Source organism: Nymphalis io, chromosome 8 (genome assembly GCF_905147045.1).
Source record: "Nymphalis io chromosome 8, ilAglIoxx1.1, whole genome shotgun sequence".
Classification (NCBI taxonomy): domain Eukaryota; kingdom Metazoa; phylum Arthropoda; class Insecta; order Lepidoptera; family Nymphalidae; genus Nymphalis; species Nymphalis io.
This window is the reverse complement of record NC_065895.1, coordinates 1,280,983-1,304,150: the sequence shown is the minus strand read 5'-3', so window position 1 is coordinate 1,304,150 and position 23,168 is coordinate 1,280,983. Positions and strand designations below refer to the sequence as shown.

Sequence of the window (23,168 nt, the reverse complement as noted above, 5' to 3'; positions counted from 1 at the left end):
GAAGCTTGATGAATCATGGCAGAAATATTTAAAGATAAACATTATTTTGGTTGCAAATTGCGATAGTACCTTTAAGGCAAGTGATTAATTATTATGCCGTCAGTACATTTTACATTACAATTTTACACTAATTTACACATAAGGGTTTCACTTTGATGAAATGTACTGACTTACTGAGTTACATATTCACACAACTGTTTCTTGTGACCGTGATATTTAAATTACAAAACCTTATTTAATGCAACGTATATGTAACGTTTGGATGAAACGTTTCGGACGAAAACTTCGATACTGAGTTGCTGTTGTTCGTTGTATGTATAAGGAGCTTTTACAGTCCCCATTAAACCCGGGTTTATTATATTACTCGACTTATTCTTCGTATAAATATCGCTCTAAGTTAAAGTTAAATGGCTAATGAAGAACAGCGGGATATTTCTGGCGGACGCGGAATGGCTATTTTATGCGGGGATTACCTGTATGTGTTCAATTTTAGTAACAATGTATCTTTATTGAGTTGGAAAACGTAATGCAATCGATATTCATACTGCAGAATGTATAATTTCGTCACTCATGTAGATAAGAAGGAAAAGGGCTATGACAAGCTATGGGGTTTTACAAGTATTGTTTCAATTATGACGAAATGTATTTTCTAAATAATTCGTATTTTAATGACCTTTTAATTAATGTATTCTAGATTAATTTACTTAATGCTATTTTTTTCCAGCGAGGGTTTATTCACGAGCCCCGTGAATGCTTCACCCGTTGACTACGCTAAGGTAAGTAAAATAAAATGTACATAAAATTATTATACTTAAGTAAATATGGTATACAATTTATATTATAATTTATTATAGCAAAGATATAAATATCTAATTTAAAACAAATAAATTATTTTGTACTTATAATAATAAGCAGACATTTGACTCTATCGACCTCTATACTTGGTCATGAACCAACAAGCCCACCCAAGCGGAGGCACTATAAAGTGGTTTAGACATGTGTCGCTAGATGGCGTTGTTTACATGTGCGCGCGCTGCGGTCAAAAAGCAACTTACAGAAAGTTTTATTGTCTTTTAACGAGCCCTAAATGGGCTTAATAAACAAATATTAAGTTTTATGTTATTTTGTTAGTTGTTTCCAAGGAATGTAGAAGTTACGATTAGTATTGCGTTATATTTACATATAACGCAACATTTTGTTTTTTGATTTTTTTTATATTATTTAAAAATTTATTTGTTGTAGAGAGACTGGTAACAAGTGGCCTGATGATATAAAAGTAGTCACCAAAGCCCATAGACTTTAAGCACAATAATACTAAGTTTTGCTGCTTGGCGGTAGAATACGTGTTAACTGACGAGTGTGTATAGAGTGTACCTACCCGGACGGTGCTTGCACAAAAGACTACCACCAAGTAAGATCCATGATTATTAAAAATAATCATCATAACAAAAAATGCCTAACAATTTTCCTTATTAATAAACATTTAATGTAAAATAGCATTCATTAAATTCTTCAAATATCTCCTATTGCGAAAAAGTTGTTTTAACTTTAATATCTAAATAAAAATTATTATTAAATGTCGTTGTATATTTTATTATCATTTTCTTGTTCGATCATTGTCTAGAAATAGTTTTAGCGACTCTAGAGGCGGTCTGCTCCTAACACGATCGTAATTGAATTTAAAATTGCCGCGTGTGAACCGCATGCGCGTGCGCAGAATCCATACATTCCAAATTGCGAATTGCGCACGACGCCATCATTTTTATGTGGAAAACTTTCTCGTAAACGGCTATGGGAATTGGAAAATATAATGAATAGACTCGTGAACGTTGTAATGAAAATTCTTTTAACATTAATTTAATTATTTTTTTTCGTTATTAAACGAGCGAGTATCTTTTATCATATATAATTCGAATAACTTCATCGTATTTATTAGATTGAGTATATCAGTATGGATTAAAAAAATGCTTAAAAGTTATAAAGTAAATAATAAATTTAAAAAAACTACTGTATGTATCAGAAACACATTAAAACGATTCATATAAATGTTATCGTAAGATTTTCCTTTTATTTGTTTCGTAATGTTACCATTAATTTATCTAACTAAATGACAAATGGACATGAACTATTTTCAAGGTCATTGTATGAAATCGAGGCCATAAATGTAATATGTTACTGCCAATTCTCGCAAGTTCTATTTTATCAAACACAATTACAGCTTATGGGCTAAAAAGCATTAATAAACATTATATGGTAAAGAGATTCTCACCGATTTCGCCTTTTCTGCCCTCAATAATTTGATATTTGTAAGACGAAGACAGAGTATTGTGTAATTGTGAATAAAAGTATTGAGTTTCTTGTTGGGTGATTTTATTTGATTTGATTATACAGCCGCCAGTCGACGCTAAATAATTTTTCTTGTCTAATTTTGTAATAGTATTTTTCATTCCCATGGTGTGCAATTGCATGTATATTTTAGGAAATCAACGTTACATTACATTTTTTTTATTTACAACACAGGTAGTTCCAACGCTTTCTGGGATCCTGTTGTAAAACATTGCCCCAGAAAAGTGTTACTGACACTATTCAGTCGAATAATGGAGTTTGTGCTTGTTCTTTGTAACAATTATATGAGTATCACATTTATCATTATCATTAATTTTTGTAATATTTCATTCGTGTCACTGCATTTGAAATAATGACTATGCTATGTAATGACTGTTCTTTAGACATTTATAGTTCATTAAATTAAACATAACTCTTAATGCCTAAGACTTATATAGTAAATATTAATGTAATTCCTTCGACCATAAAGTTTTTCTCTCACCCAAGTCGTGACTAACAAGAAATATCGGCAATGAGCGTTAAATACGCAAATGATTCATTTTTTCAAAGGTCGATAGAAAAAAATGTTTTCCGTATCCATCCGTTCTTATGGTAATGTTCAAAAACTGCTAATCTTCGGTGCGTCGTACTGCGAATTTAACGATTTGTAACAGTTGCCATAAAAACAAATCTTATACGCTTTTTTTTCATCTGAAGACAAGGCCGCGGTTATGTTATAAATAGCCGTTAATTCATCAATTAAAAATCAATAGTGTCTGTGTAACGAAGATATGGTTTTGGCACGCTATGCGCGGGCGCATGTCGGTGTCACTCACCCCGCGGGACGACCTTGCAATGCTAACCGGTCAGTGTTGTCGTCCTGCTCTCGCGATGTGACCAGTCTATCGTTGCTATTACTGTCTCTGTCTAATTGGTTAGATTTATCTTATAGCTGTGCTCTTCACACACCACTGACTATTGCGTAAAGTGGACAATTAAAATAATATTTTCAAAAAAAGTACAAGTAAAAGAAGACGCGTAATTAAAGAGCCGAGGTGGATAGAACTCAGTGGATAGAGCACCTATTATAGGATTGTTGTTTAGAGCTTAATCTTCCGCCACAGCTTATCCTCGGTCTCCTGTCTTCTCTCTCTCTCTCGACTCTCCCTTTAAGGAGAACTTAAGAGACGCAAGACCTTGTCTCCCATAGTCCAATAGTGAAATTTTGACGGTTTATTCATTTTAACATGCCTGCAAAACTTAGTATTTACATTAAAATTATCTCCACTCGCTTCAAAAACTAAAACATATGTAAAAAAAATAGAGTTATTAACATTTTGAATATGTAATAGGTATTTAAAAAGTCTGACATTTCGTTTTGTTTTAAACTATAATTAATCCACTGGTGGCTTAGTGCACGCTCGTCTGGGTAGTTACCACCCACTGGTCATATATTCTACTGCAAAACATACAAACCTTAAACATACTTGGTATTGTTATGTTCCGGTTTGAATGGTTAGTGAGCCAGTGTAATTACAGGCACAACGGATATAACATCTCAAGGTTGGTGGCGCATTGACGATGTATGCGATGATTAACATTTCTTACTGCCAATGTCTATTGGCGTTGGTGATCATTTTCCATAAGGTGGCCCATTTGCTCGTCCCCCTACCTATTCAATAAAAAAAAAAATAATAAATATGTCCGTTACACTCATGTGTTCGTAAGCTTCGTCTGTGCAAGTTACACGCGTGCAAGTTGCAGGTCGTGAGAACCGGCACTACAGGAACTAAAATGTTAGCTGCTAAAGAAGCGGTCTATCATAAAATTGTTGCTTTACTAGACTTAGCTCTAGAATATTTTCATTACTTAGCTATGGTACCTAAATTAAAACTAAACATATACGGGAGATCCCCTCTACAATACGATGGTATGAATCAAGATTAGCAGTCTTTTTACAGTATTTAATTGAAAGTAAAACTATCGCCGACTCTAAATTTAGATTCTATCGAGGATCTGACAAGAAACTCAATACTTTAGTTAGCTTTTTGTACAAAGAAAAAAAAATATTTGATTCACCAATCATTGTAAACACTATACAGCGATAAAATTACTAGAACTAAACAAAGCATAACTTACACAAAAAATAGTAGAAATTAAATGAATATTAAAACAATCATTAATAAAATAATTGAATTTAAATAATTTACTTAATCTATATAACCTAACAAATAGTAGAAAGAAATCTTAATATTAAAATAAATGTATAAATTTAAATAAAACGAAATGACATTTAACAAATTGAATTTAGTGTTTGCAACATTGATTTTATTATGTAACGTAAATAATATTACAGAATGTCACAACGTGTTCTAAGTATCTTTTCGTTTATTTAGTCCTGGCAACGTTTTAATATTTTTCGGTAGCCCTACCAATTTGTGTACGCCTCTATTATCTGTCATCTATCCATTAGACTACCTCGTTTCTATTATTACATAATTTAGCATATAGCCATTTAAATAATGATTATAAAATGAAAAATAAATATAAGTATTCGTTGCGTCTTGTATGTAATGTGAGCTTCGTAAATATATAAGCTATCTTTTACACAAACACGCATACAAGAACACGAGTATTCAATTGTTTTTATACGCAGATTAATGCAATATTAGCACAAACGGTAGTGTGGGTAAAATTACATATACATATATTATGTTTGTATATTTTATTTGACTTGCTTAGTTTGCAAAGAAATAAAACAGGGTTTATTTTTATTTAATGATTTTAATACTCATGACAAATGTCATCAATCAATATTTATTTGTCTTACTTTATATTTATATACAAAAAGTACTCAAATAAATATACACAAAAAGTTATAAAATGGAAACTTAATTAATTATGACTGCGTGACATTTTGGCAAGAATGATAGTAGAATTTTCCCGTTGTTCCGATTACGATTCTCTTGCCGAAAAATGAGTCAGTTCTACGTTTTAAAATTTCATATCACAAATAAATATTAGGTCCTTACATATGAAATTGGCGGTCTGTACGGGAGGAATATAAAGTCAATTTTTTTTTGGAAAATATATTTATTTAATCAAAATATGCACCATTGTTATCTATGCACTTTTGCCATCTCATAGGTAGCTTATTGATCCCTTTACTAAAAAAACCACGGGGACGAGAATCAATAAACTCTTTGAAGGCGGTTTGGACTGCCGCATCGAAGTTGATTTTTTTTCCTTGTAAGAGGTTGTCCAAATTCCGGAAAAAATGGTAATTTGTTGGAGCAAGGTACGGTGGATATCACAGACATTCCAATTGTAGCTCATCTAACTTAGTGGTTGTTTGTTGTGCAGTGTGTGGTCTTGCGTTTCGTGAAGCAGCAGTGGCCTAGAGCGATTGACCAATCTTGCTTGTTTAGCAGCTAGTTCTTCCTTCATGGTTTGCAGTTGCTGACAATAGATATCTGCCGTAATCTTTTGGCCAGATTTTAGAAAGCTGTAGTGAACGACACCGACGCTAGTCCACCAAACACTCACAAGTAACTTTTTCTGAGTCAATTTTCGTTTAGGGCAGGATTTGGCTGGGTCTCCAGGGTTCACCCATTGCGATGAGCGCTTCCGATTATCGTACAGTATCGACTTTTCATCACAAGTAATGATTCGATTTAAAATCCCTTCATTATTGTGTCGGTCGAGCAAAGTAACACAGCAGTCGACGCGTGTTTGCAAGTTCGATTCACTCAATTCATGAGGTACCCATTGTTCGAGTTTTGTTACTTTCCCAATTTGCTTCGAGTGGATTAATACAGTTTTATCACTTATCCCGAAGCCTGCAGCTAATTCTGAAGTGCTTTGTGATGGATCCGCTTCCACAGTAGCCTTTAATTCTTCATTTTCCACTTTTGTCTGTGGCCGTCCACGGGGTTGGATCTGAAGGTCGAAATTTCCAGAACGAATACGTTGAAACCAAAAACGTACCGTGATTTCTTTTGCGACACCAGCGCCGTACACATCATTAATCCTTCGAGCTGTTTCTGCAGCACTGGTGCCACGGTAGAACTCTTACTCGTAAATATACCGATATTTCATGTTTTCCATTGTGCGGTAATAAGCGAAGCCAAAGAAAAAAATAATGAGGAAAAAACAAATGAATGATTGTTTTCAAATCTCAAATGTACCAGCTAAATGAATTTATAAATTTGAATTTGGAATTCTTAAAGTGGTCCGTACGACAAAACGCAAATTTCATATGTAAGGACCTAATATATAATATACAATGTGTATTTTATATACTTTGTGTTTGTTATTATGTTGACTTTTTAAGCCCGTCCGATTTGCATAAAGCCCTTCATCAGAACGGTACTACATTAAAAGCTTTTTTTTTTACTTAACATAGATAGCTATTCAGTGTAACATAAGACCTTCATACATATTAAGTTTATCTAAAGAACCATAGAAACTTGATCTAAACCAGAATCTATAGAAATTAGAACCGTAAACTTATCTATTCACCCCTTTCGCTATTAAAAGCCGTAATTATATGATTTGCCGCAACTGGGAATCAAACTGGTCTCTTGTCTGACAATGGAGCGTGAAAATAGTACAATATGAATATTCGGTTACATTACTTTTTGTTGATGTGAGTTGATAATAAGGGTAAGCACTAGTCCGATAAAACGACTCAACTGGATTGTTTGAGGTCCTTTTCGAGCCACAAATCCTATTGCCATTATGAATTTCTTGACAGATAAACCCAATAATTTCTATGATCCGACTTCGCTTGGATTTGAACCTGAGATCTCAAGACCTTCAGCCATACAAGACTACTTCATAAAATCAAGAAGGCAGTTCAGAGAAAAAAATCTTCGTATGACTAATATATATGAATTTCGATGTACCACATAATAAGTTTTGTCTATGAATAAGTATAGATAATATTTTATTCATCTAATAAATTACCATTCAAAGAAAACAAATGTCAGAGGGTCAAAACTACTCAATTCAAATATTTAAGTACATCACTACAAAAGATATGATTCAGATCACGGACAAAACAGATTCAATTGTGTATTACGTATTCGGACATTAATAATTTCTTTAGTGATTTCTAAGGATAGTTTAAGGTTACCGCATACGGTGTGAAATTCTCTCGTGAATATACTTTTACATAAAATAATAATTACATTATTTTTATTATTATTATTATAAAATTAATCATTATATTAAAACAATTATTGATTTGTTTTTGTAGCATATTTATATGTTATGTACTGTTGTATTAATTAGGCTTTTATTGCGGAATATTTTTTTAAGCTTTTAATTGTAGCGATATTTATGTTATCAATTTCATACTTAGGAATCGTTTATTAATATATATTAATCGTTTTTATTATTTTGCTTGACCTTTCGAGAGAGTTGAATCTTTCGTGAGCACGTGAAGCTGACCGGGCGCTCCGCATGCGCATTGCATTTGCATTATTAATGATGATTATAAAATATATAAGACATTGATAATATTTCTTTAACGCACACAGTTATGCATACAGCAGCGTAAAGTCAACTTAACAAGAGCAACAAGTGGTATCTACTGGTGGTAGAGCTATGTGCAAGCTCGTCTGGGTTGGTACCACCCACTCATCAGATATTCTACCGCCAAACAGCAGTACTTGGTATTGTTGTGTTCCGGTTTGAAGGGTGAGTGAGCCAGTGTAATTACAGGCACAAGGGACATAACATCTTAGTTCCCAAGGTTGGTGGCGCATTGGTGATGTAAGCGATGGTTAACATTTCTTACAATGCCAATGTATATGGGCGTTGGTGACCACTTACCAGCAGGTGGTCCATATGCTCGTCCGCCTTTCTATTCTATAAAAAAAACAAGTTAAATGTTGAAAACTGACTGAGATGCTATTTTAATAGGTGTATCCTTCTTAAATAATATACATATTTATTACTGTCAATGTTACATATCACTTTCGAGTCTCAACATTGGTCACACTTTGGCTTGCAATATACACAAATACCATGATAATAGCGTAAATAAATATAATCATAATCATAAAAATATCATAAAAAAAGTATAAATTTACAAATCATTTGTTATCACAGCGTCTACGTCGGCCCTTAAATTTGAAATAAATCTATGGGAAGACGTAGTTCACTGACCTGATCTGAAAGAACTCAATTTAACTATATTCAAAGGCATTGAGGTGAGGATATTCAGTCTATTTTAATGTAAAACAGTCGGAAACAATCGCGAAGGGACGTGAAGGAACGCACCCTAAATACAATGACCATTTGACATCGCTCTATTCAAATTAAAAAACTTATCTTTAATAATAATAGGATACTGATATTTGATCCGTATGAGATCTTAAATTTTCTTAACGATTTTTTTTTAATATTACAGAGTTGTTTGGTTTTGAAATAAACTTCCAAATATTACCAACGACGGCCCTGTGGCTAGAACGCATGGATATTGAATGATAACGCACTCAACTAAAAAAAAAAAATTTACAGAAGAACCTAATTACTTTTCGTTGCAGCCTTATAAAGTAACCACTAGACCAACGAGTCGTTTTTTAAATAAAGTTTCATTTAAAAAATATCTATCAAGCCTCTCTTTAAATACAAACAAAATTAAAGTTAACAACACACGGATAAATAATAACATTTAATTCAACATCATTGGTCACTTAAGACAATTATTCTACGTATATCAGTTAATCTGATAGTTAGAGAACACCGTAGTAAGACCGTAGTTGGCTTATCTTGTTACTGTATTGCTGGACATGTGTCGCCTTATCTTGGTCTTTCTCACGACACGCGGTATGTTTGTCAAGTTGTTATATAGTCATAGATATAACGCGCTTTAAAAATGATATATTCACTTGGTTATGTAACACGAAAGCGCTGGAATCGCTGAATAAACTAAATAGGATAAACGTGTATAAGGAAATTAGAAAACTTTTGTTTAATGTATGGTACATTAAACAAAAGTTAAACCGGAATATCTTCCAGTATTTAAAAATGGAATGGTTTTGTGGAATCATTCATGTTAAGGATAAAAGGATATATTAATCTAACAAATCCCCAAAGTCGGGTTTTCTGTACCTTTTGATGTATATTTAATTTTTTTTATTGAGTTTTTTGATGTACATACGTGTTATTATTTCTACTTCTAAAAATGGTGTTTGCTTTCAGCTTGAATTTGTGATAGTTTTTAAACAATTCGTTAGCTAAACAATGCGCTACAAAGGCATTCCAATGTCAACTTAATCCGATAACTGATATATCGATTAAATCATTCAAGACCTATGACCACATAGGTCATGTGTCCGATTCTTATCGTTAGTTATGTGTATCATTCGGGTCTATTACACGTATATTATATAATAAACAGATACGTTATGTACAAGATAGACTTTCCTTATTTTTAAAATCAAATTCAAAATATATTTTAATCAAGTAATCTGTCAGTTTAAATCGATATTTTACTACGTGTATCTTTTTACTGATGGTACAGCTTGGTGCAAGCTCGTCTGGGTACCTACTCATCAGATATTCTACCGCAAAATAGCAGTGCTTGGTATTGTTGTGTTCCAGTTTGAAGGGTGAGTGAGGCATTACAGGTATAAACGCATTGGCGATGTAAGCGATGGTTAACATTTCTTACAATACAATATACAATGTATATAAGCGTTGGTGACCATTTACCATCAGATGGCCCATATGTACGTCCGCCTTACTATTTTATAAAAAAAATACTCGATTTTTAATAAAGCTTTATAACATGCATTATTCTTGCAAGTCTATCTGAGTAGGACCATCTTGTTTTATATGTATTAAATATTGTAATGAATTCATAAAACGTTTATTATAATTAAAAAATCTTTCATGCGATTAATTTGTGTTAAAATTTCATTTCGTGGTGAAGGAAAACATCGTGAGGGGACCTGCATGTTATTACAAAATAAATAATACGTAAACAAAAATGCTAAGTATATTCAAGTATTATATAAAAAATATGATTGACTTTAATCAGGCGACGAGACACAAGCCACAGCCTTCAAAGGTCTGTAAGGCACATTTAGAGACATCACACCAACAGTGACTGCTATATGATTGATTATGATTAGACGAGATAACGATGGTAGAGTCACCATAAAAATGGTACTAGATTTTGTGCAAGATGTAGTATGTATTAATAAGTAAACACATTAGCATTATTTGTATTAATTTATCTATACGTCCATCATATCATATATTTCAATATTTTCAATAAGAGGCAAACGAAAACGAATGTAAAATTATTTGTAAATGATGATAATTGTATGTATTTTATATTTAATAAACATCTTACCTAATTTATTTGTTTATTGCCGGTTCTACTTGATATATCTATAGTATTGAATAAGTGTTAATATGAGACGATTCAAAAGTTATTATTTATTTATTAAAGGGTTTCTAGCGGATGTTACATAAATAATATCTTAATAAATTAGGTACTAAAACTAGAAACATTACATTGTACGCCCATTTGAAAGTAAACACTATATGCATAATGTTCTTGCGCCGATTACAGTTTATAACAGAAAGAAAAAATAAATGTGACAAATATAGGATATTGCGGTAGTAAAAAAAACATATTGGCCTAAAATAAAAAATAAAAAAAAACAATAATAATATAATAACGTTAGAAATGATTTTTCCAAACCATGGTCACCCTAATCATAAAGGCAAGAAACATTATGTGACAATTTGATAGATTCCCTTGAATATTCCAGTGGTTTTGTTTGAAAATACTTGATTTATTACACGCTATTAATCCATACAGTTATATATATGGACATAATGTTTGGACCTGGTCTCTTTAAGTTTTATCGGGTTCAACGAACCAGACATATCATTCTTTGAAGATATTTTATAGGCTTCAATTTATAAAGGTGACTTCGAATTGTAAATTTAGAAATGTTGATAAATGTGTATGTTAAAATGTTCGTGATCGTGTTTTCGGAGTTAAAGACATCAACGCGATACTGGTTCAACACTATTGATGAAAATACATATTTTAATAAATAATTGTATATCAATAATATAGAATTGTAATGAGATGTGTTTTAACTCTTGGCATGTTATACGTAGAAATATATTTTTTTTTTTGTAGAATAGGAAGGTGGACGAGCATATGGGCCACCTGATGGTAAGTGGTCACCAAACGCCCTTAGACATTGGCATTGTAAGAAATGTCAACCATCGCTTATAGCCAATGCGCCACCAACCTTGGGAACTAAGATTTTATGTCCCTTGTACAACAATATCAAGTATTGCTGTCTTGCGGTAGAATATATGATGAGTGGGTGGTACCTACCCAGACGAGCTTGCACAAAGCCCTACCACCAGTAATTGTAATCAAATGTGATTACATAGTATGGACTTGTGATGCGAAGTCATTAATAAATTACGAGAAGAATATTAGATATGAATAAGGATGATTCTTAGGCAAAAGAAAGGCTGGAAAAAAATAGACATCATGAATGATTATATATGTTAGAAGAGAGTGAAGAACAGACAGTTAAAACTGAAAAAAAAATATAGAAAAATGTCATTATTATTATGATCGAAAATAAAGCGGGAGAGTTGTTTATTTTTATAAATGCATTAATAGTTATTTTTCTTTCTTAAAAAGATACTTTTAACTGATTAAAAAATTTTAAGAGCGTTTTTATCAGGAGATAGAAGTCATTGTCAGACTAATATTCAGTGGAATATAATGTATTAACGATTTTTTTGTTAAATATTTTACATAAAAATCTATTCTTACGAATAACTACATAAAATAATTTGCTTTAATTAATTGTTCTTTTTTTAAAGACAAATTATGTTTTGTTTGTTATAATTAATATAAATTTAATACAGGTCAAAAACAACTTTAAACATGTAAAAACATCGTTTACGTAACGTTGTGACACCGTTTGAACCCGTGTCGCACCGGTCGTATTGTCCGTCGGCGATGAATTATTCAGATGAATTTTGAGTTAAGCGTTTGTTTGTCCGTTGACTAACTCGAGTACATTTTGAATGATCGGTATCAGTTTTGTGAACTTATTGAGATTTTATCTTAACTTATGAATATTATTACTCATTAAAATTATACTATTTTTAAATAGCAATCCAATGCAAGTTGATCAAGAACAATAATTGTGATATCACATTGTATATCTGATTAATTTTAAGAGCATTTAAAAGAACACCTTCGCGAGTTTCATACCGTTTCTTTTAATTAGAAGCTACTTTCCGCGATTCCTACTTATCGTTGTTCCCCAACTAGATACATTTCTAAATATTACCTCCAAAAGAAGCTATTTTCCAAAACTATTGTAGAATTAAAAAATTGTCGATTCAAAAACGCTTTCTTATTATTGATACTCCTCGACTTTTCTTAACTGTTAATCTAATGTAATACACATTCAATTTAAAAAAAAAAAACTAAAATTATGGATATTTAACACGTCTGGATTCTCTTTCGAAACTATATATTCAATTGTTATCAAAATCATTATTGTTTCTTTTCGTAATTACGTACAAAAAAATGCAATGCTAATCTGTAAGAAGTAATTTAGTAAGGCGCCCGAAATGTTGGAAATTAAGATACTGGGATTCGCTATTTTGATACGTGTAACCTTCAACTATTATATTTTTTTATAGTCAATGTCGTATATAAATTTTTGACATTTCACGACCTGTTTTATGTTCTGCAGTTTCATGTATGATCTTGCCGACTCTATAACTTGCGATAGCACTTACGAGACATAATTTTACAATTATTTATTGTATTATATAAAAATGCATATTTTAATCATCGAAACCAGTTGTTTAAGATTATTTTACATTTAATGATATCATGTTAAATTCATGTTAAACGTACTTTAAAATTAAAATAATTATCTACATAATTTTAATAAATATTTTAATATATTATATATATTATATTATTTTATTATAATTATATTAATAATAATTTTAATGATATTATAAAACACACATTTATATTTATAATATTGTGAAGTATGGGTTCTTATATTACGATCATAAATATAAAATGCATCTGCATTCAATATCTAACACCAGAAAATCATGTTATGGATAATTATTTAAATTGCGATAAGAGTAAAACCTTATTAATATGACACAAGCGGATATAGTCGATGGCTCAATTTTAATTGACTTGTAAAATAAAAAAATCAATATGACATGTACTTGAATAAATTATATCTTGATTTATATATTTAAAAAAAAACGGGAGTTGGACACCTGGTTGGAACGAAGTTCTTTTTGCTATATATTATGTACTAAATAACAATGACAATACAATCCATTAACAATGTTTGAAAATATAGTTCAATAAAAAAAAAATTAGGAATAGTAATTTTTTTTTACTATTCCTAATATTTTAAGCTTGAGTAGCTAGTAGTTAGTTAGTAGTAGTTTTAAGCTTTACTATTCCTTATTTATAAGCTTGAGTAGGCTAGATATATTTTATCACAAATTATTATTATAAGCAACTCAATCATTGACTTCTTACATATACAAAGACACACGTTTGTAAACTCACACACAACAACAAAAGTGGCGTGACGGTACACTATCACTATCATACACTTTATTCGATCTAACAGATAAACTCGACTCTCTGAAGTGTATTGAGCGGGAATTACGTCCCAAAATACATACAAAGAATTTGATAAGATAATAAAAATATTTTTTAAGAAACTAACTTTTGAATTAAATTAAAAATAAAGCAAAGGCGAATGAAAGCTCTCAGTTCGTTTAACGAGCGGCACCCAAGCCTCGCAGGTGAAGCTGTCTCCAAATAAATAAGTACTATGCTCTTGTAACAAAAAAGCTTGACCAGAAAAGGTGAGATTGAACCGGCAATGATTGCGGCAGCTGGGCCCGCAGCTGGCGCAAGGTGCGCGCGCACGTGTGTTTGTATGGCATTATTTAGAGGCCAGTTATGTTTCGTGTTAAACTGCGCACTGCATATTTTATACTTAACTGATACAAGGTTTGGAAGAGAAATCAATCCATGTATATAAAAAATCTTGTTAGGTATTTCTTAATTAGGTACATACTGCTTATTAACTTTTCCCCTGTGCTGTGTTTCTATATGTAAATAATAATATGTAAATACTATGTATGGGAAGCCGCAGCCTCATTAAAGGAAAGTATATGGGATGATGAGTCAGTGCCATAACAGAGAGTAACATCAGAGTTATTAAATTTATATTATATAATATTTGTATATCTTGGCACTTTTTTCTTTTTATATATTTTTTGCTTGTCTGAACTCATACTGCATTTATAAGTCAATTAATAGTGCAATATAATCGATATTAACTTCAGTATGTGCTTTATTAATCATATACGGACGGATGACTTATATAAGACAGATAAATCTACTAACAAATTGTCACTTCATCGTAGTCGAATCGAAGTGTGATCGTTAGCGTTTATTCGTTTTCCTATTCTTTTATATATTATATATTTTATATATTATTAGAATAGTCAAAGTTGAATTGGAAACGTAACGTAATCGTTACAGATCAGTAGAATTGGTAACCGATCAAAATATTTAACTTTGTTATAAATATTTAAGTACTTTTGTAAAAGCCTAATGTATTCTATACTTTTGATCAAAATAAATTATTAATCTAATATTTTCAAATAAGCAATTTATAAATAGAAGTAGTTCACTTTCACTTAGGATATATAGTAAAATTCTTAGAAAAATTCTCTTAAAACAAGCACTGGGTGACAAAACAAACTTAAAACGCGAATCCGATCAATTTCTCGCGAAAGTCTTGCTAATGATTGAGACCTAATTAGAGAGACAAAAATACAAAAAATGTATTCGTGGGAACATTTACTAAAACAAATTAATGGCGAATCGTGCAGAAATTCGTAATGCAATTAAAATTCTATCATTTTAATGAAACTAGATCGGTAGTCAAACTGCCTTGTTTGATGTGAATCTCAGAGATATGATTATTCGTTTGGTTGTGCTTGATGTATTATGATGATGGTGATTATGAACACTCTTCTATTTTGAAGGATAAAACTTATCCTGTATTTTTTGAGGTTTTTAAAACTCGTATCCTTTGTTTTAATATGATTTACGAATACAGAATGACAGACAATGTTTACTATACTTTTAATTTTCTTGTAAGATTTTCTTCGGTTCCTATAAACCGTCATACCCCTTGATATACATAACAATATCCCTATAACCATGAAAAGTTGGATGTATGTATGTGCTCGTATGTATAGATCACAGATCACGGCCCTTAACTATTATTTTCGATTTAATTTTTACCGCTATTGTTGTTGTTGCTTGCTGCCAAAATGATTGTTAGTCTCCTGTCTTTTGGTTCTCTTCCTTTTTTTTTATTGATAGCTGGTTTACGTTTAACCATTTCATAAAAATAACTTTAAGATTTATTATAAGTAAATACATAAAATCACATTTAATTTTATTTACGACTAGGTATTCAGTGAACACTATAGCAGTAGTATCTGTCAGAAGACATTCTAGATAATGTTTAGCTAGGGACCACCTTAGTGATTGTAAAAGCAAGGTTGCAATTTTACAAAGGAGTTCGTAACAATTAGAACGATCTCTTTTATACAATGATTAAATATTATATTATCTGTGCCACAATGGAGAAAGTGAATAGATTTGTGGCGAATTACGAATAAGTATATTTCGAACAATTTATAAAATAGATAATTTAACATAACATATAAATCAATCATTTATAATTAGAAAAGTGTAATAAAATAAAAAAATGACAACAACAATTATATTAAATCAATGTAATAAAAACTTTAGTTGCAGTATGGAACCGTGTCCCAAATAAGCGTACCATTAAGCCATCTTGTTTTTGGAAGCAGGAAGTTTTAGTGCCTTTCAATTATGCTTTTTGGTGCTGAATTGAGGACCCGGGTCAAAGTGATGGTATTTTTTTGAAATAAATAAATTAATAAATAAGTTAAACTTTAAATTTTAGTCAGTCACCATTATAATTCGCTAAGAAGACGGCTGTTCTGTCGGTACATCATTCTCTTCTATGATATTTAATGTAATGAAGTTTTAAGCAAAAAAATATATGTTTTTTTTTCTCATAACGAATTAATGATACTTGTTTTTAATAGCAGTAGATAAATTATCCTGAACATCCTGTCGCTTGGTCTGATTAAAAAAACTTGTAAGAACTGTTCAAGACTTGTCGTGACGTGTCCGGTCTCGCGACCTTGTCGTGGCCTAGCGGATTATGTTACTTAGTAACATGAAGTGTATCAATCAATGAGATTCATGAATGAAGAGTCTGATCGAGTGCGAATATATGGCATGTGAGTGTGAATTTAGTTGCAAATATGTTTATTTACAAACATATATATCTATATATATAATTTTGAAGGTGTAACTACTGAGTGTATTGGTGGTTGTTTCCTTGCATAAACCGACTTGAAAAATAACATAAATAAAATAGCACTCGCAATTAAGTTTTTTTTTTCAAATTATATGTACAAAAGTATATCAAGTCTCAAAGGAATGTTTAAGAGTGTTTGTAAGGAGTCCCATTAATTTGTGTTATACGAAAACAGAATAAGAAACCATTATGGTATGGTATTCAGAGTTACTAATGATAAGTTCGTGAAATATAATATAGAACGCTTAACGAAGCCGTTACTTTTTATTGATTTGCACTAGGAAATTGTTATGTTATCTCGAAGTGTGAGTGAGTCAGTATAATTACAAGTGCAAGGGAACCTTTTTAGATCATTAAAACAACTTCTTAAATTATTATATACGCTAATGTAAATTATAAATACAAAACTTAAAAATATAATTATTTAATAACAGTTATCTTGGTCAAATCTTTACAAGGTTTTATAAAATTTGCAATATCATTTTTAGGTTATGTCGAGTTGAATGGTATTGGCGACTTGCGAGGCGAATGTACGACCTTGCGGATCGGAAACACTTCGGTCATTTGAGATTAGCTGGGACTTAAATGAGTCCTAAATCGTTTTTTAATTTCAAGATTGACATTTTCTGATAACTTTTTTGTATGATACCTACCATGTATGTCATGAATTAGGTTTTTGTCGGTGTTTAATATTCAAAAAGAAGAATAAATTGAAATTTAAAATAACATGGGCATCGGCGAACGTGAAATCTTGGTAAAGCAACGACTAATCTTGCACCTTGCATGTGCTTAATGTACTTTAGTGAATTAATTAAATTATTCATCTGGTAGTAGGGCTTTGTGCAAGCTCATCTGGGTAGGTGCTACCCACTCATCAGATATTCTACCGCAAAATAGCAGTATTTAATACTGTTGTGTTCCAGTTTGAAAGGAGATGCGCCAGTGTAATACGAGGCACGGCACGAGGTAAATAACATGTTAGTTGCCAATGTTGGTGGCGCATTGACGATGTAAGGAGTGGTTAATTGTTCTTATATCACCAATGTCTATGGGTAGTTGTGACCACTTACTCAGGTAGAAAATTTGCCCGTCCGCATCTCCTTAAAAAAAAAATTGGAATGCAATATTCGTCAAAAGCATATCGCAAATTTCTTTGAATTCGACAGAACAGAAAAAAGTATATGTTATTTGAAAAAAAGGATACTGCGCCAGGATACCCGTGACACAGATAGGTACTACAATCTTATTATTATCAGACAAATCGGATATACGAAAATCCACGAAACCACATTACAGCAGCGAGGTAAGATCCAATACATCACATTAAAAGGAAATGTAAAAATGGTCTTAGTCCAGACCATTTATGGGCTGTTACTTTTATAAACAATCATCATAAGTATGTGCAACCCATATATTTTTATCAGCATATGTCAAAACATAAAATTTCGAATTATAACATGCAATTGTGTGGGTTGAGAATGCAGTATCTTATTATGTCTGTCTATAATGATTTCATCACACACTTTCCTTCTTTGTGTTTCAGATTAATATAATTATAAATATTCATCAATATGTTAAGTCAGATATATGTTAGTGTGTGTCACTAATACAAGATCTATTTTTCGTATGTGAAGTAACAAAAACTATTGTACTTCTAATTTCCTACCACAGACAATAAACAGAAAAAAACATCAATAAATAGAAAAAAAACTTAAAATTTGTTACGGTAGTACCAAAAATTTAACGCCGCTGACAACGGAACTAAATGAATTTATACCATTTATTTTAGGGTAAAAAATTACAATGGCAATTCCAAAACCCTAAAACAAACAATAAGTAACAAACGCAATCCCTTATCACAGATAATGTAAATTTATTTAACAAAGAAGTTATTGTACAGATAACGAAAGGTGAACGAAATAACCGTAAAAACATTTACAAGCTGTCTTTGTTCGACAATTGACAACTTCTGTTCGACAACCTTTTACAAATCAAGCGATACAAGCGCAGAAATTCCAGGTGACAATCTATTTAATAATTTTTACCATAAGTTATTCTTTGTACACTTTTGCAAAATACTAATAATATCTGTTCTTAAATAAAATATTCAAACTCACTATCGATTTGTTATATTATAGTTATTTATAGTTTATATAGCAAATCGCTTTGTTATTAATGTACTTTATTACAAAAATTAATCTTGAACAAAAACCTTGATAATTTTTTTTTAAATGAAATAAATTATTTGTTTAACAGCTTTTATTAGAGCCAATGTATCAATTGCAGAATATTAATATACGATTGACAAACATAAAACTCATTTAACGTAAACATCTATTTCATACGATTATTTCTTTAGCGCTGCAGCGCTATAATTGTACGTTGGCGGTGTTAATAAATAAAAACAGTTTGCGAGCAGGAGTCACGCACCCCTACACCTTAACGTGTATATTTTCAAAGGTAAAAATAATGGGAATTGTTTGAAGAAATTCAAATAAAGATGGGACGTGTAAGTTACGTCACGCGTAACTTGATTAGCTACACCGGAGAATGACGAACAGCTATTGTGTTTTTTGCTGAGTTAGTGGCGATTATGTTTTTAAACTTATAAATTGCTAACTAACAATATATTTTTAAGGTCCGAACAAAATGAAGAGAGTAAACATTTTGATATTTCACTTATAAAAATATAATTAATAATTTAAAAAAAATGTAGATTTAATACACTGTTAATAAATAAAATTTTCAACGATCAAACTTTTATGTACCTAATAATTCTAAAATTTTTATAAAATAATAATGTCAATAATTCTTTACCGTAGAAATTCTTATTCTATAATCTTTAACATCTAATATTTATAATAGTTTTTATTAAAAATAAAGGTGCTACAAAATTATAAAACTAAAACCATTATTTTAATATTATCGTCAGTAAGGTACCTAATTATGTAAAATAGTTATCTATGGATCACAAATTATTGCTCACTCGTTAGCGGCACATAATATCGATGTACATATTATTAAGGATATCAACTATCCTTAAAAAATTCCCTGTTTGATTAATGTACGTTCTCGTAATTCAAGATACCGCTTTTACTGAAACGTTTCTATTTTTACTGTTACTTGTTATTTATCAATACTAATTGTATCTTATTCTTGTATTTTACACAGATCACCCATTATTATATTCGTTACGGAGAATCGGACCTCCAGTAGTTTCGGCATTACAAAACAAACGGACAGTCAAACATCTACCGTCAAGGGACCGCATGCTGGTAGGGGCGGCTTGATATACAACAAACACGACTCTATCAAACAAAAATAAACCTTATGATGTATTAAATATAGCTGAATTTTATGCAAATGTTCAGTGACAGTATACCGTATGTGATTGAAATAGATTTAAACTCTATTTGAATATGATAAGGTTTAATTTTAGATGTAAAATCAATCCGTGACAAACGAGGTGTCAAGCTACGATACAGGTTAATTGTTGCACCACCGGCGTTGAAAAACAATTATGTGTATTATTAGTTCTTATTTCATATACAATAAGAAATAAAATAGCTTAACTCAGGCATGTGATTCTTGTGAGTTTTAGCCGAAAAGAGATAAAGTATCAATCGCATGACGACAGCACGAGATATGATAGAATTGGCGGCAACGACAAACGCAATTTATTTTGAATGATCGTAAATCTTGACAGGTTTTTAGGAAAACAGCCTTTTCATGTTCCACTACACGGTAAGAGTCCTTTGAAGGACAATAATTAAGGTCCTAGTGATGTATCTTCAGTCGGTAATTTACTAATAATACAATATATATATTGAAATTTTTAATTTTTCGTTTGCCCGACGTATATAATGTGGAAACGTGGGGGGTTTTGCTGATCGGATTATAATGGATTCTTACACTGAAACCACTGTGATAACCATATTCTGCATGGAGGCTGCGGCTTAGTGTCGATAAAACAAATTCGTTCTGGCACCCCTTCCGTGCTGTTCACAACTCATGGGTTAGCGGACTCCTCAACTCTACCACCAATAAAAGTCTATGATTAATGTTTTCATATAACAATTTCTTTAAAAGCAAATCATTATAATTTTATAGCATGAAGACTAAGAATAGTCAAAGGGTACAATAATGTTAAAGTTCAAATATTATTCGAGCACACATAATATATCAATCATCTCTATTTACATTCCGAACGATATTTCTTAAGAATGACTAATAAAATTTAACGTTTGAAATTATTTACAATGCACCTTAACTAGAATGAAGCACACTCAAAATTAGATGACAAATAAAACCTCTCTATTTAACCATCTAAATTTTTATGACGGTCTATAAAATATACATTGTGTCTTTATCTATAGATATAAAAAAAAACTTGAAGGTAGCCTTGTCCGTGTGTCAAGTACAGATTATAAAAAGCGTTAAGTTTTCCATACACACATTCCACACACATACACATTTCCAAACATGACATATTAATGTAATCTTTTGTAGTTGTCTATGTAATTTATTTAAGAAGTGTAACTAGTGGTGGATTTAAGATATTTTCATGACTAAATTAATGTTTCGATTTTAATACAACTCAATATAGGAATAGCTTATATTATAAGTTAGAATATAAAAAAACAACTTTATCTTAATATATGATTGTCCAAAGTTTACATTGCATTGCACTACTATAAATAGTTTAAAAATTACCTTAATACTAAGCTACTAATTTACTATAAATTTGTTATATTATCCTGTTTGTTTCCTAAATAAAATAAAATACAAAAAAAAAATTGATCAAAAAGAGTAATCGTTAAGTTTTTTGCCACTTGATTAAGTCTACATTCGAAACCTTAGTTAGTACTTTTAAATTTAATTCATCTTATGTCAATTCAAAAGTTCTTTTAAGAGCCTACTTTTATAGAAATATTTAGATATTATTGTTCAAGTGTGGCTTGACCAACGTAATACGCAATTAGTATACGAAAAGCCTAACCAATTGAATCAAATATTAATATATAGTTGAAATGTGTATATATTATAATATTAAAGCGACGCCGGTATTTATATACTAGTTAGGGTTATTCCGACTTGTTTGCACACCCAATGGACACATTTCTATTCCTGCCCGATCGAGTAATGAGTCACAAAGGCACCGCTTTAAAAAGTTTACTCATAATAATGGATGCTTTCTACTTAGAACTTTGACAGTTTGAAACTTTGAGTTACTCCCCGCGGTTTCACACGCGTTAACGATACTTTTTCACCCCGTGAGCTTTAGCGTTATGATATATAGTATATATTCGACTTAGTTGTACTTTGTGCAAGCCCGCCTTGGTAGGTACCACCCACTCAACACATATTTTATCACTCAACAACAAAAATGGTTATCGTTGTGTTCCAGTCACCCTTTAAGGTGAGTCAGCCAGTGTTACTAGAAGCACAAAGACTAAAGCACCTTAATTCCCAAGATTGGTTGCGCATTGACGATGTATGGAGTTTTGAAATATATCAAACATTGCTACAATGATTATAGGCGAATGTGACCACTTACCATTAGGTGGCTCATTAAAATAGGACTACTTATGATGAGGTGGTAAAAAAAAGTAATTTCAACAAGCCATAAAACAAGTAAAGGTAAAGAAACAAATATAAATGTCCCACAGCGGGGCAGTACAGTGCCTTGAGGAATAGGCATGTAAATGAATATCACCGGACACAGACATGAAGGTTTCTCAATAGTTTTCCTTCATTGATAAGCGTAATAAATGAATGTATATAAATAACCAAAGTGTAACAAAAAATATTATGCACGTAAAAAATTAGGGGAATACATATTCTTCGGTTAAGATCAAAGTAGTCAATTAATGATATTTTAAATGTAACTTTTAGTAATTAAAATTAATGTACACGATTTTGTTATTATAATGACCTTTACATACATTGTATTATATAAGAACAATTAAAGTGAATAAGGTCAAGTTTGAATGCGTTAAATCAATTAATTCATAAATGCTTTCAAATATTCACTACACGCATGAAACGCAATTAAAATATAATATATCGAACAAAATATGTTCAAAGTGTCCGCCAATATTGTTAGTTTGCATATTATCATATGGATTTACAAAAGAATAATTAACTTTGAGTACTTAAATAATTATGGAATAAAATCACTATTTGATATTAATTATGGCGAGAACGCTTTACAGCTTTTCACCGTTGAATTGCAAACATGATTGTCTCGACGAAAAATGTATCCTGCTTTTATCAGTGGAAGCAATAACATGTTTTCTTTAAGTTTGTTGACTGTACGTCAAATTGCATTATGATTTCGAT

At 31.1% G+C, this 23,168-nt stretch overlaps 1 protein-coding gene across 2 annotated transcripts in view; it reads left to right on the top strand.

Moving 5' to 3' along the window:
• Window positions 1-23,168, top strand: part of LOC126770193 (TNF receptor-associated factor 4) — a 111,321-nt gene that overhangs the window by 45,246 nt on the left and 42,907 nt on the right. For both annotated transcript variants that reach the window (XM_050489446.1, XM_050489445.1), the window contains one exon: window positions 725-776. In XM_050489446.1, coding sequence (XP_050345403.1) covers window positions 725-776 — 52 coding nt within the window. The remainder of the gene's footprint in view (window positions 1-724; window positions 777-23,168) is intronic.